We start from the raw sequence: 25,621 nt of genomic DNA on the forward strand, positions 1-25,621 counted from the left end.
ACATGCATGTCAGGAGAAAAAAAGTCTCTCTCCTAGCAAAAAAAAGAGGAGGATACAGCTGTTTAAGGGCTTTCTTGCAAGAGAAAAATGGCTCTTCCAAGAAAGTTCTACCTCTTCACACTAGGTAGCTCTCTCTCCTCCTGCATTACATTGAATGGCTGTATGCTTATCTTGGGTGTTCCCAACCAGGACACCCAGCAACCCATAGTCCTCTGCTTTCCCTCCCTCCAAGGCAGAGGGAGCACTGACTCCCTGACAGCCCACCAGGCAGCAAGTTATCAGGGGGACCCTGCCCCCTGTCCTGCCAATCAGTTATGGAAGAAGAGCACCCACCTGGTACATTCCTCCAGTTCAACCTGGAAGAACTGCACTCCCCACCCCCATGCAGAACTAAGGTTACACAAACTACGGTTTCCAATTCTGAAGCCTCTCACCAGTGTTAGCCCTGACACTCAGTTCCACCCTTCAGAACTCCCCAGTTCCCTGTCCAGCCAGTTCCAGCTCTCCAATAATCAGTCTCTCTCCTACCACTTTGTCCCAGCTCCCACATGTGCTGACTTCCAACTCAAGTTTCCCTTTCAGGGCCCCACACCCAAGTCTCAACATTTCCCACTCGCATGTACTTTTTGCCATCCTTTGTGCACAATTAGTCCCATCTAACCTTACACCCTACTTCCTTATTAAAAAAAAATCTCTCCCTTCCTCTAACCTCATTCCCCATTGCCCTGATTCCAAATCAGTCTTCTTCATGGCCCCCAAACTCAGTCTCCTTACCTAAGTTCCCATTTCAATTTTCTTCTCCCTTGTATCCCACTAACTTCCATTCCCACTCCCTTCTCCCTCAGGCTCTCGGCCCAAATAGCCTTTCCTTTCTAGTTCCCTCAGTCCTGATGAAGCCCTTATTCCCTCTACATTTGAATCAAAGAACTTTCTTCTAAATGATGTGCATGCCTGGACAGAGCAGCACTCACAAGAAATAACTCCTCACTCTCACTGATTCCCAGATCCAGCCACTAACAGCAGTGAAAGAGTTATAAATGCAGAGAAAGTCCTACTCAAGCTCATGCTGGAGCTTGCCAAAGGAATCCTTAGAGAATTGGGTTGTAAAGCTTCAGTAAATCTCCGCTGAGCATGTGTAAACTGTACTTTTTTTCAGGCTTATAACTTGGCCAATTTGCAAGGATTTTCATTAGGATGAATAAAGACCTGCCCTGACAAAAAGGCTGCCCCCAAATTCCTGCCAAATTTTAAGTCTTTACTTCAGAGCACTGGGAATCCTCAGCATCTCAGACTGCTATTACTAAGGGAGAAAAACATTTCCCTTGCTTGCATACCTGAAGCAGGTAAACCATTTTGACTGAAATTAAATATATATGTATATATTCAGCCTAAGGACAGACCCATCACAAAATATTTCAGCCCAAACAATTAGTCTGGCAAGGTTTAACAATAAAATATGATAGATAAGAAGCATCATGTAATAGGAAGTATTGGGTAACTACGTAACAGCAGCATAATTAATATCAACATAGGCTACTGTATAGCCTATATTAAATTTGATAACATCTCTCTTCTACTACCTTTTGTATGTTGTTCATCATAGATTGTGAGGTGTGTGTGGCAGGAACCCTCTCTTTTTATGCGTTTGTACACAGTCTAGCAAAATAGGACCACACTTATAACTGCAGTAATTACTCGGTAAGTATTAAGATAAAACACTCTGTTAATATCATTACCCTAGCTAATACTCATAGTCCAAAGGTAGCAACAGTGTCAGCTGAGTTGGGACAGAACACACACACACTCCTTTCCCTACACCCTATCTTGCTTTTTTGATAGATTAAAATAAATTGGTGCTTTTCTGGGTCACCAAAACTTAAAAAAAAAAAACACTTTGTGCTGAAGTTCATAGTTGGAGGAACACTAACATGGGTTCATCGATTAAAGCTTAGCAGTCTTTTAACTTCAACAATATGGACCATGAGAAATATTAACATACTTACCTAGACCAGATACATTTATGGCTTTGACTGATTTCTTCATTTTATAAAGAACGGTTCGATCAACATCCAGAGCCTAAAATGAAAAATAAGACTAAATATAAAATGTGAATTACAAAATAGACCCCAAACAATTTGTGTGGGACAAAATTTGTAATATTCTTCACAGTTCAATCTTGGTCAAATCTATTTTTTAAATTATTCAATACAGGGATTTGCATTTAAAAAAAAAAAATCTATCCATAACACCTGTTATGCCCTTCCTACAACACAGACTTGTCTTCCTTTCCTCTTTTTTTGGTAACCAACACCACAGTTATGTCAGTTCCCATTTACTTTTATTAATAGTTTAATTTTCTAAAGAACAGAAAACATTCACAAAATGAATCTTCTTCCTATGTTAAATTATTGAAGATGGGATTTAAGTTTGGTGTTCCCCAAGGAAATTTAGTTTATTCATTGAACTTCTTACCACACAAACTTTCTGAATGCTGTGCCAAACAAAATGGATTTCTCAAAAACACAATGACTTGGTCTTTTACTTTTCATTAAAAAGGTTTTCACCATGATAACGTAAATTACAATTAAAATCAAAATCATATTCAGGATTTTCTGATACCATAACAAATCCCTTTGAAACAAAAATGGAGAGGCAGCAAACCTAACTGCTTGCAAAGTTAAGTTGAAATATGGGCATAACAAACCTATAATTGTTCTAGGATAGGGAAGCAGCAGAAGCTGTGCTCATCCAAACGAAGCAAAACATATTGAGAGTACAGACTTGATTTCTGATTTCCAGAATTACTGAGTACCAACCAATCTCACCAGAGAATGCTAATTTGAATTACTAGTTTTATTTGTTTACTTATGTACTCTTAAGCCAAGATCTGGCCAGAAGAACATATACTATAAAAATACAGCGGCACATTCATCTTTCCTTTAGCTAGATAGGCCTCAATGACATTGTACTAGAGATAGATTTGACTCATTTTCAAATCAGCTTTGAAAAAGTTGAGCAATATGTAAATGGCCAGTCTTGATCACTTCTAATTTTTAAAAACACAATGCCGAAAAAGAATCAACGATTAAGCTCAACAGAGAATTCTTAAATGTTCAGCTCATGTTCACTTATCAAACCCATTCAGACCTTGCTCACAGTTGGGAGGAGTCTTTGGAGGTCAGTAAACTTATGTTTTGCCCTAACATTTGTCAGTGAATTCCAGGGCCAAAATGCTATTACCCATCGAGGAAGCAGTCTTCACTCCCCTTAAGAGTTCAAACTGGAGCAAAAGCAGAAAGAGTCCAAGGGGTTCTGAACCACTGGGATACTGCAAAAAGGAAAATTAAAACCTCTAAAAAACCCGCACTGCTTTGCACAAGATTATATATAGAGTTCAACATTTGCAACTGCACTCAAGAACGAACTAGTTGCTAATGAGGTCCCTGTAACCAAACACTGGCTCTGTAGATTTGAATGGCACAGAGCAGGCTACTGCTTTAGGTGACCTTCCACAATAGTCTTACTTATCTAAGGACAGACATTACACACAAACTGGTTTAAGTGATCAGAAACTGGGTTAAACCTGTAACAGAACATAAGTTCCGTGCACATAAACCAATTTCAAAACGGATGAAACTGGTTTAAGACAAACATGGTTGAATGTAGTATCAGACTTCACTGATTTAGGTCAAACTGGTTTATGCAATGTCTATCTCAAACCCCTTCCTGGTGTAAGTTACACCAGAGCCAAGATCTTTGGACTGGGCTGGGCTGTCTGGCCCCGCCCCTCTGTTCCCTAACTGTAGCTCCAATGGAGACTGCAGGCACAACAGGGTCTGCCTGACTTCCCCTAGCCCCCACCCCCCAACTTGCTGCTCAAGCAGGGACCTTGCCCCTCCCATAGCACAGACCCTACCCAGCATGTGGTATGCTAGCTAATGCTTAGAGGGTGTGTGTGCACGCGTTTGTTCATCCTATCCCAGTGAAATTGGACAAAGGCAGACAAGGCAGTTTCTGCTTACGGCTTTTTGGAGCTAAATCAACATATCAGCTAGTAACGTCTCTCCATTCTTTCCTTGAAAAAAGGTGTTTAAGAAGAGCTTGAACTAATGAGAGAGGCTTTCGTTTTCTTGCTGGGCTGCTTAAACACTGTATTATCAACTCCCTGCTGGCTCCCTCGCTTCTCAGGTTTGCTCTACACAATATGAAGAAACAGGGAGAGGGAGATTGAAAAACTCAGTATCATCAATTTATGCACGAACTGCACACCCCCTCTGTGCCTTTGAGTGCTAGCCAAGGGCTGGCAACACTCCTGCAGGGAAAAGCCTGGGACTGTGCAGGCCAGGGTCGGGGTATAAACCCCTCCTTAATCAGAACATCCTGATGGGGCCTGGTCATGCCACCCTCAGCTCAGTGCTGTGGAAGGGATGGGAGGACTGCTCTAGCACCCCCCAGCTTCTAGCCTGAGCCACTGCAGGTATGTGCCTACATTTCCTCAGTCCAGAGAGAATGTCTGTACAGTTCCAAACTGGTTCAACCTAGGTAGGTTAGAGTAACCTACAAAGATTAAATCAATTCAGAGTCAGGCTTTTTGAATGTCTGTCCCTAGTCACAGAGCCCCCAGTGGCTGGATACATGCAACTATATAACAAGCCCCATATCAGAATGGATCAATTTCAATGTTCTAGGCAGATGTAAACAGAAAGGAATATTTCTAGCTATTACTTGAGATTATCAGCCTGGGGAAGGATGATCCAGTACTTAAGGTGATTACAGGGATTTATGAAATTTGAATTTAATTCATTGATGAGTCTCATGAGGTCTGTACGACTCTGAAGAAGACATTAACCACTCTGTACCTGTGTTTTCCACCTGTGAAATGGGGTGTATTTGACCAGACTTTTGCAAGGAGGTGCTAGAGCAGTGGTTTTCAACCGCTTATGTCTAAAGAAGTCTGCAAAAGCTTCTAGAATGCTACAGGGCCTTTTACTCATCACTTACTCTATAAACCAAACACAACATTCAGAAGCCAATTAACAAGATTTTCATTATCATAAATGTTTCCTGAGAACAAGTCAGACAACTGCTTGTGTAACACACACACAAATTAGTTCAAGTTAAATCAGAGTCCCCCAGCATCCCAGCAGTCTGCAGCCCTGGACAGGACTGTGGTCTCTGCTCCACTCCTCTGCTCTCTAGCCAGAGCAGGGGGTGGGGGCATGGCCAGACAAGGGTGGGACTAGATGCCAGCCCAGCATAGCCCCCTGAGGCGAAGAGGCAGGGGTGGGACTTACTCCCCTGTCCCTCCCATCTCCCCCAGGAAATTCCAGCCAGGGTCTGCTAACCCTGGCCAACGTCTCCGCGGCTCACTGTCACGTAGGCTCAGTGCCCACTGACAGGGACTGCTGTGCCCTGGCCAGGCAGGCCCCAGCTGGGATCCCCTGGGGATGGGAGGAGGGAGGAAGTGAGAGAAGGGGGAATATCTTCCTGTCCCCTTTGCCTCAGACGGCCATGCCGGGCTGGCGTCTGGCTATGCCTGACAGGGGCAGCAGCCCCATGGTGTCCTTGGGACTGCAAGCCTATTCCCAATGTGGGGACTGAAAGGGGGCTGCAGTGCAGGCAAGTACAGGGCAGGGAGGATTGCCACATCCTGCACAGGGCAGGTGGTGGGGCTCGGAGGAGTTGCTACAGGGGCTAAGGTGAATTTTGGAGTGGCCATAGCCCTTCATCCCCACTGCTTAACCCCACCATAACCACCCCTCTGAGCCCTGCCACTGCCGCTCAACTCCGCTCAGCCCACAGCCCCAGCTCCAACCCTAGGCAGATGATGGGGCCAGGCCACAGGGGTGTTAGAAATATTATTAAAAATGCATTATCAATAAGTCTTGTTAAAACAGCGCAGCTGTCAGCCCTCCCTGGTGAGAGAACTGGGAGAGCTACTGAGAGCTCTTTGTATTAAGGTATCACTCTCTCTTTGTTTTGCAAAGTTACTATCTCTTTGTTACAGTAAAGCATATACTCCTCAGCTTTTCTCATGCAGATAAGAGTAATTTGCAATTCTAGCCTTGAAGCAAGGAAAAAATTCAAACTCTTGTAACCTCAAATATTTTGTACCCATGCGCAATGAATTTGACGTATTCACATACATGTTTGTATGAATCGGAAATGAGTTGTAAAAGTTCCTCCTTCTGCACACGTGGTCAGGAGAGAGGGGATAAAGCCAGCTGGGCAGTTTCCCTCGGGGGCAGCAGAGTGTTTGATCTTTTGTCTCTCTCTCTGACCCTATTTGCAAATATATACCTTTTGTGTTGCTAATAGAGTGTGTCTGTGGCTGAAGGTTTTTTTCGCCTCCCGAGAAACGAACCGCGATTTTTACATCAGGGGCAAGGCCCTTCCCAGCTGGCTGTGACCCAGTTTGTGGGAATATGTGCAAGTATGTACTGCAAAGTGTTCTAGTTTATGATGTTGTAAATATATTTTTTATTTTGAATATGAGCCGGTTTAATATGTTTTTGCTCTCCTTATCTTGTCTGTGTCTTAATCTGGCAAGAAGCAGGGCTCTCTGTACATAGGCAAGAAAGCCCCCTTTGTGGAGCCTTTTGTCTAGGGATACACCCTGCTGTTTACCCTTAACAAGAGAACATTGAGTTAAGTCACTAAACAGGGGGGGATCAGACCCCTAGTCTAATTGACTAAACTAGGCAAAGTTCTTTTTTAAATTAATTGACTAAGAAGAAAAACTGGAGGCCTGGCAACCCCTAATTGGATACTTGAGCTGATGTCATGCCAGGTATATAGGAATCTCTAAACCAGGCTTGCCCCCTCTCCTTTTTCCTGGGGCTGCTGAGAGCTCCAAACCTGAATCGAGAGCCAAAGAAACTGCTCCCCACGGGAGGGGGAATGAGGAGGAAGAAAATCTTCTCCCAACCCCTTCACTGGAAAAGCAGCTGAAACTAATGTGAAAGGAAAACATCAAGTATGGGGAAAGTGCCTCAAGATCTGAGACTCTTATTCCCTCCTTCTTTCACTTTTTGTTTTCCTGGATTTTGAATGGGATAATACCAAGGCGGGTATTAAACCCTGGAACACGCTGACCAGGGTGGGAGCCTGGCAGTTTGCTGGCAGATCTGGGTCAGGCTTAAAAGCCTGGCACGTTTTGGGCCAGGGCTGAGGGCCTGGCATGTTTGTTGCCATGGCAACTTCTTTTGTCTCAGCCTAGCTGTGTCGTCAAACCCCAGCTGAATGTTTTGCTGGCAGTTTTGGCCAGGATTAAAGGCCTGGCAAATTTGGGTCAGGCTTAAGGCCCTGAACAGGATAATACCTTGCGGGTATTAATCCCTGGAGTACGCTGACTAGGGTTATAGCCTGGCAGTTTGGGGCCTGGATTAAAAACCTAGCATGTTTTGAGCCAGGGTGAGAAGCCTAGTGTTGCATCTAAAATAAGTTAATGTTTTAAGAGGACTAACATGACACTTCCATCAATATTTAGCAGAAAGCCGTTATTAATTAGATAACAAGCTTATAGAAAAATGACAGGTAGGCTATTACAATGCACAAATAAAACAAGCTATAATCAAGTCCAGAATATTTCTAGCTATAATTGTATTTTCTCACCGAAACGGGCAAGAAAGGAGTTCTTATCACTACGGCTTTCACTGGATGTGGATCTGTCACCAAGGGTGGTCAGCTGGGCACATGTTACAATGGGTCAGCATGGTTCTTTCCTCCTGGGATGTGCACACTGTGCTGGCAGCTTCACACTTATCTTATACCTGCTCTTCAAAGCGTATTTTCTTGATGAACTGATGATCAGAGCCCAGAATAAGCCGACACGGTGGAGGGTCATTGTCCTTTGATTGTACTGTAGATGTTAGCCTTTCCGATCTATCCCTGGTTGTTGTTGATGAAACTGACATACACAAAGCCTTCTGATGGCTCCAGAGGTTTACCATTTAACTAACTAGAAAAGGACTTGATTAATTGAATCAAGCACCTTAGACCATGAACTGTGGGGCACTGGGGCAGGAAAGACTGCTGGGATCAGATGACCCTTGTAAGATGGGCGGCAAGATGCTTTTTGAAGATCACCAGGGTGGGTAACTGTACTGCCTATGGGGGGAGCCTGTTCCAAACGCTTGGCACTTGAGTTGTAAAAAAAATTTCCTCATGTCTAGTTTGAAGCAATCTTCAATCAGTCTGTGCCCAGTTTGTTACAGCAGGGTAGATCAGAAAATATTTACCAACCAGTATAGGAGCCTAGATTGATGAGAAATGTGGTAACAAGGGAGGGGCAATCACTTTGAAAGGGGAACCTACTCATAATTTATCTATGGTCATTAGACATAAGGTGTACTTGATACCAAAAGCTGGAAATTGGATTAATTATATTTTTGTACTTCAGGTGGTCCCAATCACAAGCTTGCAATCTTGTGCAAAAGGCACTGTTATTATGATTTAGTCATCTGAATTTTGCACATCAGTGCAAATGAGCTCTGTCCAGCCCCTGGCACATTTGTTATTTGGTCCAGGCCTCAGTGCAGAATAGGCCCGGCTCTTTTTTGTTGCCCAGTCCAGGGCCAGTGCAAATAGGTCTGGGTCCCCCTTTTATTACTTTACAGCTGTTGTGTATCAGCTGTGTAACTGAGCCCTGCTGTATGTTCAGGCCTGGGCCAAGATAGGACTGACTCCCCCTTTTTTTGAGTTCTTCTGCAGTTTTATGACCCACCAGAGCTGGGGATTGGGACTAGGAATTTTGGGGGTGTGGTATACTGACAGAAGTCACAAGTGATCCCCTCAAAGCCAGCGTGTAGAAGTGGAGACCGGTGCCCTACAGCTTCCCAGTGAGCAACAAGGGGCCCTTTCATTTTCTACACCTTGGTTTTCTGTAATAGATCTGTCCTTTTGTGTTTACATTGCTTGCGCGGAGGATGTTTTGTTTATACAGGACACCCCTGCCAAATTCAGTGATCCCAGATTTCTGGCTGGGGGCTTGAGCCACAGTAAAAATTCATCAAGTACCCTGAAATTTGAACCTGGCCCTTGTTGCTCCCAACTGGTGCCTGGCAGAAGAGTTACACTTCCATGAGGGATTTTTAGGTTCCTGTAAAGGACACATTTATATCTCTGCCAGTTAGATTTCTAAAATCCCATGGTCAGTATAGGGCGAGATTCAAAAAAGATCTTGAACACCTAAAGTTTGCCTAGGTCCAACTTGATTCAACACCCCCTGGCTCAGCAACTGCCTAACCCAGGAGGTGTTTAAACTCAAACAGTGCCCCCCTTTCTGACCTGTGCTTAGAGGACTGCAGAAACTGGCTTACTGCTCCACATTAAAAGTTAGTTCTTTTCATTCAACAACCCCAGTGATCACTACATGATGTGTCAGAAGTGACAAATGAGAAAAAACTTGAAAGAATTTGAGTTCCAAACTGAAGACGAAGCTAGGAACTAAGTGATGCAACACAGCCACGGGAAACCACAATGGTTACTCTGAATGATCTGCCTGTATAGTTACATTCTAAGCACAGAACAGTTAGTCATGGAAGTTTTGTAACCCCTACCTGCTCTTCTGATGTTGGGCAATACAGTAGAGACCAGGTTTGAGTGGCAGCTAGCAGCCACAGGGGCAGAAGAAAAAATGATAGAAGTCAAATCCTCAATACTCTTGCATATTGTGGGGTAGAAAGCCCTGGCTATGTATAATACCAGAAAGAAATAGCCACTGAGTAGAATTTTCTACAAGTAAAGGAGAGAGAGCAAACAAACAGATGTGCACTGTAGTAGGGCACTAAGATGTGCCTGCTCCTGTAAGGCAGAAGCTGCCTGGCCAGAGAGCCTTGCAGGCTAGGCAGAGCTCCACAGCTGCAGGCTGCCTGAACAACAGCTTAATGGGATAACTGGACAGCACCTGCAGGTGGTCAGATGATGGGAAGGAGGCAGGGCTCTGGAGACAAGCTCAGGGCAAGATGGCAGTTTCACTCTCTCTGGAGACTGCCAAAGGAGGAGCACAGCCTTACAGAGCTACCCAGAGATCTTTGGCTGCCTGCTTTACTGCATATAAAGGACTAAGGCTTTAGGAACCTACAAAGCACTGGGGGACTAGGAGACATTATCCTAGGGTGGAAGTTTTACTTCTTTTAAGAGACAGAACACAGTCTTCATGGTCAGTGTTATGTTATAGCCCAGGGGTTTGTGTTTATGTTGTTCTTTGCATCGGTGGTTTTGGGATGAAGCTATAAGGGGGGAGGAGGCCTCATCGTGCTCAGTGGGAAGGACACACTATTGCATATAGCCCAGTGCCAGAGCGGCGTAGAGATATAGCTGGAAGGCCTGGCACCAGAGGGGCACAGAGATTAGGGGGACAATAAGCCCAACACCAGAAGGGTGTAACGAATACAGTGCCCAGTGCCAGAGGGGCACAAAAGACAGGGATGTGAAAAAGACCTAGCCTAGGGGCAGAGTTCAGCCCCTAGAAAGGGCTACAGGAGTCAACTATTTGTATTACATCTGCAAGGCAGGGATAAAAGGGGGCTTTGGAGCCACGCAATTAGCCCATAAGGCCCTGTGTCCCATGAGGGACTGTTTGGGAGAAGGACCCAGTGAGTTGGTCCAAAGGCCGGTACACTCTAGTAAAGTTTAGTGGAACTGAAGGCCATACAAAGGCTCAGGGGCATGCCTTATTATTATTATTTTTATTATTATAATAATAATACCAACAAGGCATGGCAGACAATATAAGTAGGTACCGTCCGGGAGGAATTGGCCCGGTCATGGGGCAGCAGGGAACATCATAGCCACCCCTGGGACCCTACCTGCCACATGCAGCAAACGTGGAAGACAACATGGACCCAAACAATGTGTTGCACTGGAACCTGTCATGACTGTGACAAGAAAAACCACTTTGTGAGGTGCTGCAGATGCCAAACACAAAAACCTCAAGTACCTACACTTAAGAGTTTAATCAGAAGAATTTTAAGTTGATATGGTAGAATCAAGCAAAACCAACAAAGAGCGACTGAATTTTGCTTGTGGAAGTGCATGGAACAATAGTTTTATTTGAAGTGGACACTGGAGCTCAGGTTAATATGTTACCAGGGAAAAAACATAGAAACTAAAATTGAAACTAAAAGTGAATCTAATAAACATCAAAATAATAGACTATTCATGAAAAAAACACCAGGAGAGGGCGCAGGAAGGCACGAGACCCTGCCTGCGACCCCCCCAGAGTAGTCAGCCCCAGCCATAGCCAGCCTACCAGAGGCATGACACGCATGGGCACACGCCGCACCCCTCGGGTCCCCTCGGGCTCTGCGGTCCCCCCATTGGGCACCTCAGAGACGGCCACCCAGACAGAGCCCATGGTCCCGGGCTCCACGCAGACGGAGCCCCTGGCTCTTGGCTGCGGGGCTGCCTGTCCCTTTTTGAGGCTCTGTGGCCTGGGAGCATGGCCACCTCCCCTTGCGGGGTCTGCTCCCTACTGGGGTCTCTGGCGCGCCAGCTGGAGAAGCTCCAGGCCACAGTCCAGAGACTGCGTGCCATCAGGGACTGCAAGCAGGAGATAGACTCCTACTGCCAGGCCCTTCTCCCCCGGGAGCCACAGGGTAGAGCACTGTCTCCCTCCACGACTAAGAAGGACTCTGGGACCTCTCGCTCTGCCCAGTCAGGGGCACGGACCAAGGTGGTCAAGGGCCCTAAGGCCCACCGCACCAAGGCCCCTCCCTCACCACAGCTTAGCAACAGGTTCGCACCTCTTGCAGCCCCAGCAGAGCCTGCTCAGTTGCCAGCTCCCGCAGGCAACCCAGGCTCAACCGCAGCTACTGCCCCCGCTCTCCCCAAGACAAAGCGAAAGGTGTTTGTTGTGGGAGACTCCATCCTGCGGGGCACTGAGGGGGCAATCTGCCGCCCCGACCCCTTAGCCCGGGAAGTCTGCTGCTTCCTGGGGGCCCGCATCCGAGACATTGCGGAGAGGATCCCGCAGCTCCTCTGGCCCACAGACCACTACCCCATGCTCCTTATTCACGTGGGCACCAATGACATGGCTCGGAGCACCCCCAGCCAGGTCATGAGGTGCTACAGGGATTTGGGAGCAGGACTTAGGGGTCTGGGAGCTCAGGTGGTGTTTTCGTCAATCCTCCAAGTCTCAGGCTATGGGCTGAGGAGGGAGAGGAGGATCCACGCAGTGAACCAAAGACTGTGGAGCTGGTGTCATCCGGAAGGCTTTGGCTTCCATGACCACAGCCCGCTCTTTGGCGAGAGAGGCAGCGAGCTACTGGGAAGAGCTGGCCTCCACCTCTCCCCTGGGGAGGAGGCTTTTCTCAGCCAGGCTGGCTGACCTGCTCCACCGGGCTTTAAACTAAGCCCGCTCCGGGATGGGGGGGACTACTGCCACTGCTGGCCCACTGAGCGACCCTTGCAAAGCCAGCAGACCAAGGCACTTCAGGGAGCCCATCCCTGACACAATCTGTGGGCAAGGCAAGAGCCCCCAAGGGGACACTTGCCTGCCTGTACACTAATGTCAGGAGCCTGGGCAACAAGCAGGACGAGCTCGTCCTCCTGCTCAGTGCAAAGAATTATGACGTCATTGGGATAACGGAGACCTGGTGGGACTCCACCCATGACTGGACCACAGGTATAGAGGGCTATACCCTGTACAGGAGGGATCGTGTTGACAAAAGGGGTGGGGGTGTATCTCTCTATGTGAAGGAAAGCTACATGTCCCTGCGAGCTGATGTTGGCAACCAGTATGGATAGCTAGAGACCCTCTGGGTAAAAATTCGTGGGGAATATGGCACAGGGGACACAATGGTGGGAGTCTACTACAGACCTCCCACTCAAAGTCCTGAGCTTGACCAGGAGTTCGCCCGGGAACTGACTGAAGCCACTTGCTCCAGGACCTTGGTTGTCATGGGTGACTTCAATTACCCGGACACCTCGTGGGAAGATCACTCAGCTAAATCCGAGCGGTCGCAAAGCTTTCTCTCGTGCGTGGATGACCTCTACCTGACTCAAGAAGTCTATGGGCCAACGAGAGGCAAAGCGCTGCTTGACCTGGTACTGGCTACGGGGGATGACCTAATCGGCGACCTAGTGATCGATGGGAAGCTGGGTGACAGCAACCACGAGCTGATCTGCCGTAAAGCTGGCAAGTCAGTCAGCAACACAGAAGTCCTTGACTTCAGAAAAGCCGACTTTGACAAGCTCAAGAGCTCATGGTCTCCCTAGGGACCATGACCCCAGGGAGATGGGAGTTCAAGAAGACTGGTTGCTTCTCAAGGAAGCGATCCTCAGTGCACAAGCTAAATCTATTCCAACACGGAGGAAAGGCAGCAAGAAGGCACAGCAGCCCTCCTGACTCTCCAGGGACCTAGCGGACCTCCTAGGGCTAAAAAGGAAAGCCTACAAAGGATGGAGGACGGGATTCACCTCCAAGGAGGATTATTCTGCACTGGTCAGGTCCTGCAGGGAGCAAACCAGGAAAGCCAAGGCTGCAGCTGAACTCCAACTAGCTTCAAGCATCAAGGACAACAAAAAGTCCTTTTTCAGATATGTGGGGAGCCGGAGGAAAAGCAAGGGCAATGTTGGACCCCTGCTAAACCAGATGGGGCAACTGACAACTGACGCCCAGGAAAAAGCCAACCTATTAAATAGGTACTTTGCGCCAGTCTTTCATCAGTCCCGTGGGATGCCCATGCCTGCTATGGGACAGGGAGATCCAGGTGATGGGGATCCCCTACCCTCCATAAATGCTGACCTCGTGAAGGAACACCTTGAGAAGCTGGATACCTTCAAGTCAGCCGGCCCTGACAATCTGCACCCCAGGGTACTCAAGGAGCTGGCGAGCGTCATAGCCCAGCCCCTGGCACGGATCTTCGAGAACTCCTGGCACTCTGGTGTAGTGCCCAAAGACTGGAAGAAGGCCAATGTGGTGCCAATCTTCAAGAAAGGGAGGAGAGTGGATCCGGCTAACTACAGGCCCATTAGCCTGACTTCTATCCTGGGGAAGATCTTAGAAAAGTTTATTAAGGAGGCCATCCTTGATGGACTGGCGCAGGCTAACATTCTAAGAGATAGCCAGCATGGGTTTGTTGCGGGGAGGTCTTGTTTGACCAATCTCATTTCCTTCTATGACCAGGTGACCTATCACCTGGACAAGGGAGAAGAGATTGATGTCATATATCTTGACTTCAAAAAAGCTTTTGATCTGGTATCCCATGATCACCTCTTGGCCAAACTGGCCAGTTGCGGCCTTGGCTCCACCACGATCCGCTGGCTGGGAAACTGGCTCCGTGGTCGGACCCAGAGGGTTGTAATTGATGGCAGTCACTCATCGTGGTGCCCTGTGACCAGTGGGGTCCCTCAAGGCTCTGTCCTTGGACCCATACTGTTCAACATCTTCATTAATGATGTGGACATTGGAGTCAGGAGCGGACTGGCCACGTTCGCCGATGACACCAAACTTTGGGGCAAAGCATCCACGCCAGAAGATAGGCGGGTGATCCAGGCTGACCTGGACAAGCTCAGCAAATGGGCGGATGAGAACCTGATGGTGTTTAACACCGAAAAATGCAAGGTTCTCCACCTTGGGAGGAAAAACCTGCAGCTTCCTTATAGGCTCAGCAGTGCTACGTTGGATAGCACTACAGAAGAAAGAGACTTGGGGATCATCATTGACCACAAGATGAACATGAGCCTGCAGTGTGATGCTGTGGCTAGTAAAGCGACCAAAACGCTGGCTTGTATCCATAGATGCTTCTCGAGCAAATCCCGGGACGTCATTCTCCCCTTGTACTCGGCCTTGGTGAGGCCGCAGCTGGAGTACTGCGTCCAGTTTTGGGCTCCACAATTCAAAAAGGATGTGGAGAAGCTTGAGAGAGTCCAGCGGAGAGCCACGCGGATGATCAGAGGTCAGGAAAACAGATCTTACGATGATAGGCTGAGAGCCATGGGACTCTTTAGCCTGGAAAAGCGCAGGCTCAGGGGTGATCTGATGGCCACCTATAAGTTTATCAGGGGTGACCACCAGGATCTGGGGGAACATTTTCACCAGAGCTCCCCAAGGGATGACGAGGTCGAACGGTCACAAACTCCTGCAAGACTGTTTCAGGCTGGACATAAGGAAGAATTTCTTTACTGTCCGAGCCCCCAAGGTCTGGAACAGTCTGCCAGGGGAGGTGGTTCAAGCACCTACATTGAACACCTTCAGGAGTAAATTGGATGCTTATCTTGCTGGGATCCTATGACCCCAGCTGACTTCCTGCCCTTTGGGCAGGGGGCTGGACTCAATGATCTCCCGAGGTCCCTTCCAGCCCTAATGTCTATGAAATCTATGAAACCAGTGCAAGTGAGATGCATTGCTAGCATCCAATCTAAAAAAGTAAGCTATATAAACTCTTATCTACTGTGTTACCTAAGGAGATGACACCAATTTTGGGTCTGGCAGATTCTGAAAAAACAATTTAATTAAGCGCATGCTTGCAATACAGGATGACACAGGTCCCGAATATGAGAAACGCATGTCAAAGTACAAGGATTTATTTGAAGGGCTGGGCTGCTTACCAAGTGAACATACAATTCAGATAACTAGGCAAGTGCCTCCTGTTAGTCAGCCACACAAAAGAGTACCTTTTGCTCACCAGGATAGGTTTAAGGTAGAGTTAACAAATATGGAAAAATTATAAGTGACACAGAAAATCCAAAAGCCTACAGATTTGTTAAATTATTGTGGAAAAACATAATAGCCAGCTGTACATATGCCTCAATCTGAGGCACTTCAATAAGGTTATCAAAAGAGAATATTTTAAATTGCTGACTAAAGAAAAGATTATGGCTCAATTCACAAAAGCACAATTTTTCAGTAAATTGGATGCCTCTTCATTATAATAGGTGACGCTCACGGAGGAAAGCTTTAAATTATGTACATTTAATAATCCATTGGAAGGTACAGATTTCTGCATCTACATTTTGATAAAAACACTTCCTCAGCCTGACAAAGGGTGTTTTTACCTGAAAGCTTGCAAATAATATTTTTCCAAATATTTGAGTTGTTCTAATAAAATGTACTGGATTTAACCAAAGAATCTCGTCCGTCATAAAAACATATGCATGATTTATGAGCATATTCCTATGTGAATACTTCTAGAGATACTAGCATTTGGCGGGGTCCATCAAAGGAGAACATGATTACAGGCTTTGGGAAGCACTGGGAGCTACAAGAGATGCAAATCTGAAGCTGAATAAAGCAAAGTGTACTAGGTATCACTGAACTAATTTTATATGGGATATCATCTCTATCAAAGGGGTAAAACTGGACAAAACAAAAATTAAGGCCACTTAAATGATGCCAGATCCCCATTCAAAGAAAGACGTGCAATAACTTAAGAACGGAAATGGTAAATTATCTGGACAAATTCATACCTAGTTTGCCAGCAAAAATAACAAATGTATTAAGACCACTGACAACCAGTTGCCTATGAATATAAATAAATGACTGAGGCAGAAACCAGGTATATACAGATTGAGCAGTTACAGGGAATATTGTTCATCTGAGAGATTTCATGAATGTATCTTTGATTAGACTGCATGTGGAAATGGACCGCAACCCCCAGTGGCATTGTTTAACAAGCCATTAAATGACTGTACTTTGAGGATTCAAAGAATGATGCTCAACCTGCAAAAATATTATATAGTTGCAACTTATACATCAGATAAATCTATGTTTACTGTGAATATATTCTCTAGAGCAGGGGTGTCAAACTCACCCTAGGCCAGATTGCAACTGCAGGGGCTCTTGGGTCAGATCTATGGGGCCAGCAACTGCAGTGGGTATAGGGCTGGACAGCAGCACACTTCTGGGAGCTGCAGCACATTTGGGGACGTATGGTGGCATGGAGCTGCATTTGGGGGTGGCAACACATGTCTGGGAGCATGTGGCAGCACAGGGCTACATTCAGGTGGCAGCACCAGTCCCCAAAGCTGTCACCAATAGCCATGCCCATTGGGGTCCAGGAACCCCAGTTTCTGTAGCAGGCCATGCTCCCCAACTTTCAGCAACTTCCCAAGTTACCAGCGCTCCAGGTGGAACGGTTCTGCAAGCCAAATCCAGCCTACTGGCTGCTTGAAAACCCTGTTCTACAGACACAGAGTATCCAGGGACTGACTGCCCCAAAGACAGTCTAGTGAGCCAGAAGGTACAGAAGTTCCACTTCACAAGTCTCCAGATACTGTGGAGCAGAACAGGATCAGGCTAGCCACTATTACCTCTTAACTGTAAATAGTTGTATATAAGTTTCTGTATGTAATAAAAGGGCTGTTCCACCTCACAAGCCTCCAGATACTGGAGAGAAAGCACAAGTAAAACAAAGCCAACTGTAGCTTAGTAGGCAGAAAATTCAGCTGGGAGGGTATAGTCCTGTTGACTTTCCCGTCTACTAGGCTACAGACAAGAACCAGACTCCCACTTGTCTGCAAAGTTCATGGTGCCCAAAGGACAATATTCTTTGATGAACACCAGCCCAGATTCAACAGGAAGAATGAAGAGTTTCTCCACTAAACCCAGCCTAAGACTTGTCGGTTGGAGCACACTCCTGGAAGATGGGAGATATATGTTCAAATCCCCACGAAGTGCAAACTTGAAACCCATATATCCCACTTCCCTTGGGAAATGCTTTGAATGGTAGATAATACAGAAGACAGACAGCATCCACTCCCACCACTTTCAACTGAGTTCTGCTCAGTTCTTGCAACAAATACTCTGTTTCAGATTCAACTCCAAGGGCCAGGCACCTCAGAGTTAGACATTATATCACTTAAATCCTCCTCTGAATCTAGCTTTTAGTCTCAATACTCAGTTGCTTGCTCATTACTCAAAACAAGTAAAGATCCACTCTGTATTTGTAGGCTTATGCCCTTTTCAGAAGTAGATGGGAACTAAGATTACAGAATGACCATCAACAAGTACCTAGTGGTCAAAACAGACTAGCAACAATTCCAAAAAGATACTCTATCTGCAGATGTGGCACTGTTACCACTGAACTGGACAATCCAATCCAAATTCACAAACTAGATGGAAAAATGTCTCACAGTAAGAAAATATCAACCGTCTGTGCACACACAGCATGGTTTTAGTATCCACTTTCCATTCCCTGCAACCTTCAAAACAAACAAGCATAAACCAACAATAAAACCAAGAAGACTACAAATGAAATAGACTTTTTGGCACAACCCCTCACAGACCCTCAGTGATGCTGTACACCTATGGCTCTATCATATGCACTTGAAATATAAAATACACTTGAAAGTAATACATGTTAAACAATCATGATAACGTATGTTTTGTTCTTTGACAGGCACCGAAAGTGGTGAGATTGTCCTGCGTGCCTCCTGGGTAGGGATGCTGATAAAGTCATAAAGGTCTAATTTTGCAATTCAGTCATGTTTACAGAACTGTGCTGTTCTGAATATAAAACCTAAGCCTACCCTTTTCCCCTCTCTAACCCCCACCCCCAAAAATTATGCTCAACTTGTATGCAGGGTTGACCTATAATCAGTCACCCTACAATGTTGATTTTGTGCTTGCAGTAATTTTGTGACTTATTTATTTTGTGACATTTATATTGCATCAGAATTTCTCTCAGTGCAGTTTTTATATTAGTATTCTTAGTGCATTTAACCCTTTGAGTCTTTTCCTTGGTTATTTTATTCTCCTGTGGGATTTTGTAAAGGCAATAGCAGGTCAAGATCTCTATCTGTAGTTATCATTTTATGTTTATGGGGAAAAAAACCTGTTTCCTAAAATTACACATTTTTGGTCATCTTTTTCTGTTTAACTAAAGACCTGAAGATAATTCATTAATATTTTTTTTCTCTGACATAAGTAGAGTTATTCTAGCATAAAACAAGTAACCTAGAATGAATGTGGCCATTTAAATAATTGCTTACATTTCTGTTCTTCTTTTCTCCCATTAAGAATATTACCTCTTTTTCTTTAATACCATTCTTTTCATATTCCCTTCCTCCTCTGTGTAATTTTCAGCACAGCCAAAGCGTTTTAGAGAAGGTCCTGCCTCATTTATATATTTTAACTCCAAATTTGTATCTAAAAGTATATACATGCTATACTACACATATGTACACACAAACACACAAGTACCAAAATGCTTCAGAACAAGAGGAAAACTCCTCTGCACTATTCTAATATACTGTTAAGAAGCAATGAAATGTAAAATGGCCTTTAATGTTACATTTTCTGGCATTCTCATCCACTAATTTATAATGCTAAACCAATCCTGTGAAAAAAGAAAAGTAACCACATAGCTGTCATAGCAGTTATTTCATCTCACAATTGGTATTTTTAGTTTTGAACATAATAGAGAGTACAATGGAGAACAGTTCTCCATTATAGGTCTGTTTTTTTTAGTATCTTTTTATTTTTAGCACAACAAATTCTAGCCAGTCTAAAGTATATCTTCCTACTCCCAGCCAGCTTCAGTTGATGAGCAGTCTCTTTGTCTCTTGATAGAAATAACTCCTTTAAATTCAATTTTGATTTTGAAAGAGAAAGAAAAAGTAGTAAAACATCACTTGTTAATTTACAACAAATATTAGTATTTCTGCAGAAATAAAACAGATTTTTTTATGACATGGTAAAGGTTAAAGAGACCTTCCTTCCTATCCATCCACTTGACATGACAGAATTGTTCTGAATCTGTATCAAGTCTGGTTCAGATTTACACGACAAAACTGGTGCTTTCACTGCTATTCTTAGGAGAGTTATTGCTAAAGCTAACTTTATTTTTAGTCTGATTTTTGTGATGTTTCTTTATCAAGTTTGGTGCTCACCATTTTGAGAAACTTGATGTTTAAAAACAGAACATTTACTCAAGCCCTCTACATGGACCAAGACCTTGTAGTGGTGGATAGGCTTGTGTGTCCCAATGATCGTGAGAGCTATGCTGCCCAGGGTCTCTCGCTCCTGACAAATCAACCATTGTTGCAAAGAGGCCCAAAGGGAGGTTCCAGACAAACCACGGTCCAACCCCAAATCCTCAACAACACATCAGGCAGGAGATGTCAGGACTTCAATAGGTATAAAGATAAAAAAAAAAAAAGGCTGCAGCGACATGGAGGTCTCCTGCTGTCAAATTCTCCCTTGTCACTGGACCTAGATCTCCACTTTATCAAGATTAGATTGTGTGGCTGCTCTTTCTGTGCACTAGCTTCGTCATGTAAAACAAAGTCACGTGCATGCTTCTACCACAGGAAACACCAAGCTTTCCTGTAACAATGTCCAAAAGCAGTACCATGATGGACACGGGACTAGCAAATCCAGCAGTCTCCAACCACACATCTGCACACTGGTGGCAGTAGCCTGATGGTAGTCTTGCACCTGAGTTGAGATATGGGTTCAATTCAGGAGAGCTCTGCAGCTCCTACCATCACTGAGCAGTCTTATTCAGAACTGCATGGGAAAAGGGCTAGAAAAGGTATCCTAAACCTAGGCTGACTTATCTGCTCCTGGCTTTATAACCACATCTGCAGTCCAAAAACATCAGATGACAAAGATTTTCACAACATGGAACATTCACACCTTAATGGATAACCAAGACAATGAATGACCAGAAAGAAGAACTGCCATCATCTCCAGAAAACTAGGGAGAAACAACACTGAAGGCTATACCTTCTTCTGGAAGGGGAAACCAGCCCAGGACAGATGTGTTCAGTGTTAGATTTGCCATCCAGAATGAGCCCATCAGTCAATTTATGGAGCTCCCCGTGGGCATTAACAAGTGCCTTACAACCTTCCATTTTAAGCTCAGCAACAATCAACATGCCACCATCATCACTGCATATGCTCCAATGTTTAATGCTGACAATGATGTCAAAGAACAGTACTACTCCAACCTTGACCATGTACTAATTAGTACTTGTAGGGAGGACAAGATTGTTCTCCTTGGTACCTTCAGTGCTAGAGTCAGATGTGACCTAGAACTCTACAGTGGTACCATTGGGAAGGAAGGGGTAGGGAAAACCAGCTCCAACATCATGTTTCTTCTGAGCAAATGTGTGGAGCACAGTCTTGTTATCGTGAACACCATCTTCAGACAGAGGCACAAATACAAAACCACCTGGAGGCACCCTCATTCTAAGCACTGACACCTCCTCAACTATGTTACTGTTATAGTCCGTGATCAAATAAACGTTAGTATCACGCAAGCCATAAAATGATCTGACAACTGCTGGACAGATCACCATCTTTTCAGATCAATTATGGACATCCAGTTTGCTCCAAAACACCAAAAACAGCCAAAAGCAATGCAAAGGACTCTCAACCCCAAATCTCTTCATAACCTCTATAAACATCTATAAAGCATCTCCAACAGAGGTTTCATGGAGAGCTCTCTGCTTTGTCCACAAATGAAGGCAAAACTGAGAAATTCTGGAATGGGTTTAAAACCACCAACCACATGGCTTTTGCTGCATCTACTGGCTATATCACCCATCAACTCCAAGACTTGTTTGATGAGAGCACTTCTGAGATCCAGGACCTCCTTGACCAGAAGAGAAGGGCTCATTCTGCTTGGCAAGATGACACCTCATCTCAGGAAACAGAGATGATGCATCAGCTTCTCAAACCTAAAGCTCAAAGAAGAAAATCAAAAATCAGTAGTGGTTTGATGAAGTCAAGGAGATCCAGTTCTAAGCTGACAACCTGACACATGTAGCATTTTCCAGGCAATGAAAACCATCTATAGCCCTACTTTTCTGCAACTGCAGGATGGCTCAGTGCTCCTCAATAGCAATGAATCTATACAAACTAGATGGAAAGGGCACTTTGAGGCACTTCTGCACCGTGAGTCCACTGTGGCAGATACCACAACTTTATTCCACAACACTCTATGCCTTGTTATCCTTCGTATCCTGGAAGCCTGGCATGTCTTCCTTCTGGAACTGACACTGAATATGGAACATATAAAGAGCTCTTCAATCTGGGACATCTCTACTCACAGGCCAATGTACTCAAAACAACTATCCTTGACCTTCAATATGCCCACGGCTGCACCATCCTTGCACACACAGAGAAAAACCTCCAGACTATGCTGGATTCCTCTGGAGAAGCATTTTGAACTTTGGGACTCTCTCTCAACATCAAGAAAACTAAAGTGCTCTATCAGCCTTCCCCAAGCTATTACTGTGACCCCATCAATAAATTACCATTGAGGAAAAGGCTCTGGAGGTAGTTGAATACAGGCAAGTCGCAATTTACGCGTAACTTGCACAAGTTCGGCTTTACGCGCTTGGCTGCTGGGGCTGGCCGCCGGGTGCTGGCCAGGAAACGGCGCGTAGTGCGGCACCACACGGTACCGCGTGGTATTGCCTGCACGCGCTGGCATGGCTGACATTCAGCTGACTGCCTTGTCCGGGTCCAACAGCAGCAGCTGCTCGGTGCCGAGCCCAGCGATTTCAGCTATACGCGGTGACCTGGGAACGTAACCCTCGCATAAGTTGCGATTGTACTCTACTTCCCCTACCTCAGTAGCCACCTCTCTGAGAATATATATTGATGAGGAGATCCAGCACAGGATCTAGTGTACAAGTGCCTCCTTTGGGAAATTGTTTTGGAGTATCTTTATTTATTGCTGTCTCTAGAAAGACACCAAGATCCAGGTCTACAATGCGGTCATCATCCCCCACCCTCCTCTACAGATGTGAAATGTGGGTGGACCTACCATTATTATCCCAAGAGCCTGGAGAGGCATCAAGAATGATGCCTCCAAAAAATCCTCTATGTCAAATGAGAAGATCATCACACAAACACCAGCATCCTTGCTGGAGCCAATGTTACCAACACCGACCTGGTAATCTTCAAGCACCAACTTTGCTGGATGAGATGCTATATGCAGATGCCTGATTCTAGACTCCCAAAACAAGTGCTTTTCTTGCAGCTTGGCAGTGGCCTGAGATCTTGTGGTGGCCAGAGGAAATACTATAGGGACACTTTGGAAGCATACCTCAGGAAAATGGATGCCAACAGTAAAAGATAAGAAAAGCTGGCTGCCAACTGACTAATAGCGCCACAACCTGAACCAAAAAACAGCCCATTTCAATAAAGCGTCTTTACTTTCCAAAAAGAAATGAGAGCAGAGAAAGGAAAAGGAGAGGATTCCCAGCTTTCAGTCTACTCTCCCTTGCAGTAAGACCTGCAATTTCTACAGATGTACTTGTGGCGCAAGGATTGGTCTCTTAAGTCACCACAAGACCCATCAGTGAGTTGTGGCAAAGATCATCTTCAAATCAAGGGATTGACACCACTGATTAGAATGATTTAAAGTATGTGAACAACCTGGCTTTGTTTTTGTTGTTTCTAAATTTTGAAATTAATTATAACCCATCTAAAATTACAAAAATTCAGGGATTCATCAGACTTCACACATTTCAATTGGTCTGTTTTAAGTGCTTCACTGGTTTCAGTTAAAGTGGCATCAATCTAAAAAGAAAAAAAAAGCCACACCTCCATATAAAAATTTCCTCTTATTATCTATGTATTGCCATAGGTAAAGGGAATCAGAAATTATTCCATTTTAGCTATGATGTAAAAAAATGGCAATGACAAGACTGTCAGTTTGCTGCATCCCCAATTAGTCAACCTCCCCCTTTGTGGGAATCTGTAGGATACCATGAGACAGAAAAATCATTTAAAAACATGAGATTGTCAAACTACACAACTTTTAGGGCACGTTTACTATATGAAACTCTCTCTATACTCTCTTAATATATTAGATTTTGGATTAATGATGGGGGTGGGGGGGACAGGGATGGGCAGGGACAGAGTCCCCTGTCCACCCCCTCCCTTGTCTGGGCCCACCCCTCCTCTTATCCCTCATGCTGCTGTGGGGTCTGGCCCTGCTCCCCCCCTCCACCAGGTCGGGCCTGCTCCCTCCACCCTTTCCCCTTCCCCACCCCCTGCCAGGTCAGGCCTGCTCCTCCCCTACTGCCATGTCGGATCTGTTTCTCCTCTTCCCTGCTGCTGCCAGCCAACTTCTCTCTCCCCTCACTGCCACATCGAGCCCTCTCCTCACCTTCCCCCACCCCTCACTGCCAGGTTGAGCCCGCTGCTCCCTCCACCACATCGAGCCCATTCCTCCCTTCCCCCTTCCGCTGTCACGTTGGGCTCAAAGCCACTCCCCCCACTGCTTGGGGTCCTTACAGCTCATTTCTTCATTTTATCAAGAACCTTTTAAATTCCATTCCTGTACTCCAGAGAGTTTGAGACTATGTTGGGACATGAATTCAACAGGGTATTCAGAAGTTGTACTTATGTTCAAGGAATGCTATGGAAACCATATATTACAAATTTTAAAGCAAACAGAAGCTATGAAACTCCAAAATATAATATTTTGTTTATATAATTTATATGCAATGAATATAAAACAAGCACAAGTAATCCAGATTACTGTCTTTAATTAAAAAAATAATTTTGCTGTAACATTTTTATTAACAAATTTGGAATAGGAAAGGGATAGAGTTTCCTGATCAAGACTGCAGATGACAAAACTGGAAGGGGTCACAAACTCTCTGGAGTACAGGAACGGAATTTAAAAGGTTCTTGATAAAATGAAGAAATGAGCTGTAAGACAACTAAATGAAATTTAAAGCCAATGTAAATTATGGAAAAAAAACAAAATCTCCCATTTCTTACTTTTGTTTATTGGCTAGGCAGTAGCATCACTGAGAAGGATCTGGGGGTTATGGTAAGTCACTCCCATAGCCCATGATGCAGTCACACAAAAAAACCCAACCAAAAAAAAAAAAATGCAATTTTGGGCTACATTATGGGATTATTATATGCAAGACACAGGAGATAACCATAACACTCTACTCAGCACGGGTTGGGCCTTACTTGCACGCTGTTCTGGGCTTTCCATTTCAGAAAGGACATGGAGAAATTGGAGAGGATCCAGGAGGTGAGCAACAAAGAAAATGAAAGGATGAAAAGGTAATACTGAAAAAAAACTAGGTAGTTTTAGCTTGGAGAAAAGAAAATTAAGGGGTACCATACTACAGTATTTATTCAAATCCACAACAAGATTCCCTCCCCTTCCCCTGTCTCCCCCCTGCCATCCAGCATGGGAAAGAAAACCCCTCATTTTGGATTTGAATGCAAGCTGGGGGGACAGTAGCTGGCCACTGTGGCTCTGACTCTGGCCCCTCCCCACCCCCCTTACTGTCAGGCATTGCTTCAACTCCATTCACTTCAGGGGCATGGAGCACATGGAGGCTCCATCTTCTTCCCAGCCAATCAGCAGTGGCACAGCTCCAGTCCTAGGAGCTGCTGCATGGCTGCACAGGGACTGTGCTTCCATGTGTTTCATGCTTGGGAGAAAACGGAATTGAAGCTGCATCTGATAGTAAGGGGGAAGGGGGCAAAGGCTGTGGAAAGCAGGGGCAGCAGAGTCTGCAGGGAACAGGCAGCAAAGTGTGGGGGAAGCCAGGCTGCATAGGGAAGAAGCTTGGGTGTGCCAGAGGGCAAAGGGGTCAGCTACCTTCCCCCCCCCCCCATCACTGCTTTTTCCTGCTGCAGCAGTGGGAGAGCAGGAATTTAAAATGACCCTCCAATAATTAGATT

The 25,621-nt window shown here is 45.3% G+C and overlaps 1 protein-coding gene across 2 annotated transcripts in view; it reads right to left on the reverse strand.

The window, feature by feature from the left end:
* ASAP2 (ArfGAP with SH3 domain, ankyrin repeat and PH domain 2) overlaps positions 1–25,621 on the reverse strand; it is a 171,764-nt gene that overhangs the window by 117,959 nt on the left and 28,184 nt on the right. For both annotated transcript variants that reach the window (XM_090032346.1, XM_090032337.1), the window contains exon 2: positions 2,004–2,076. In XM_090032346.1, the coding sequence (XP_089888472.1) occupies positions 2,004–2,076 (73 nt within the window). The remainder of the gene's footprint in view (positions 1–2,003; positions 2,077–25,621) is intronic.

Source organism: Crocodylus siamensis, chromosome 1 (assembly GCF_052110815.1).
Source record: "Crocodylus siamensis isolate JL-2025a chromosome 1, ASM5211081v1, whole genome shotgun sequence".
Lineage (NCBI taxonomy): Eukaryota > Metazoa > Chordata > Crocodylia > Crocodylidae > Crocodylus > Crocodylus siamensis.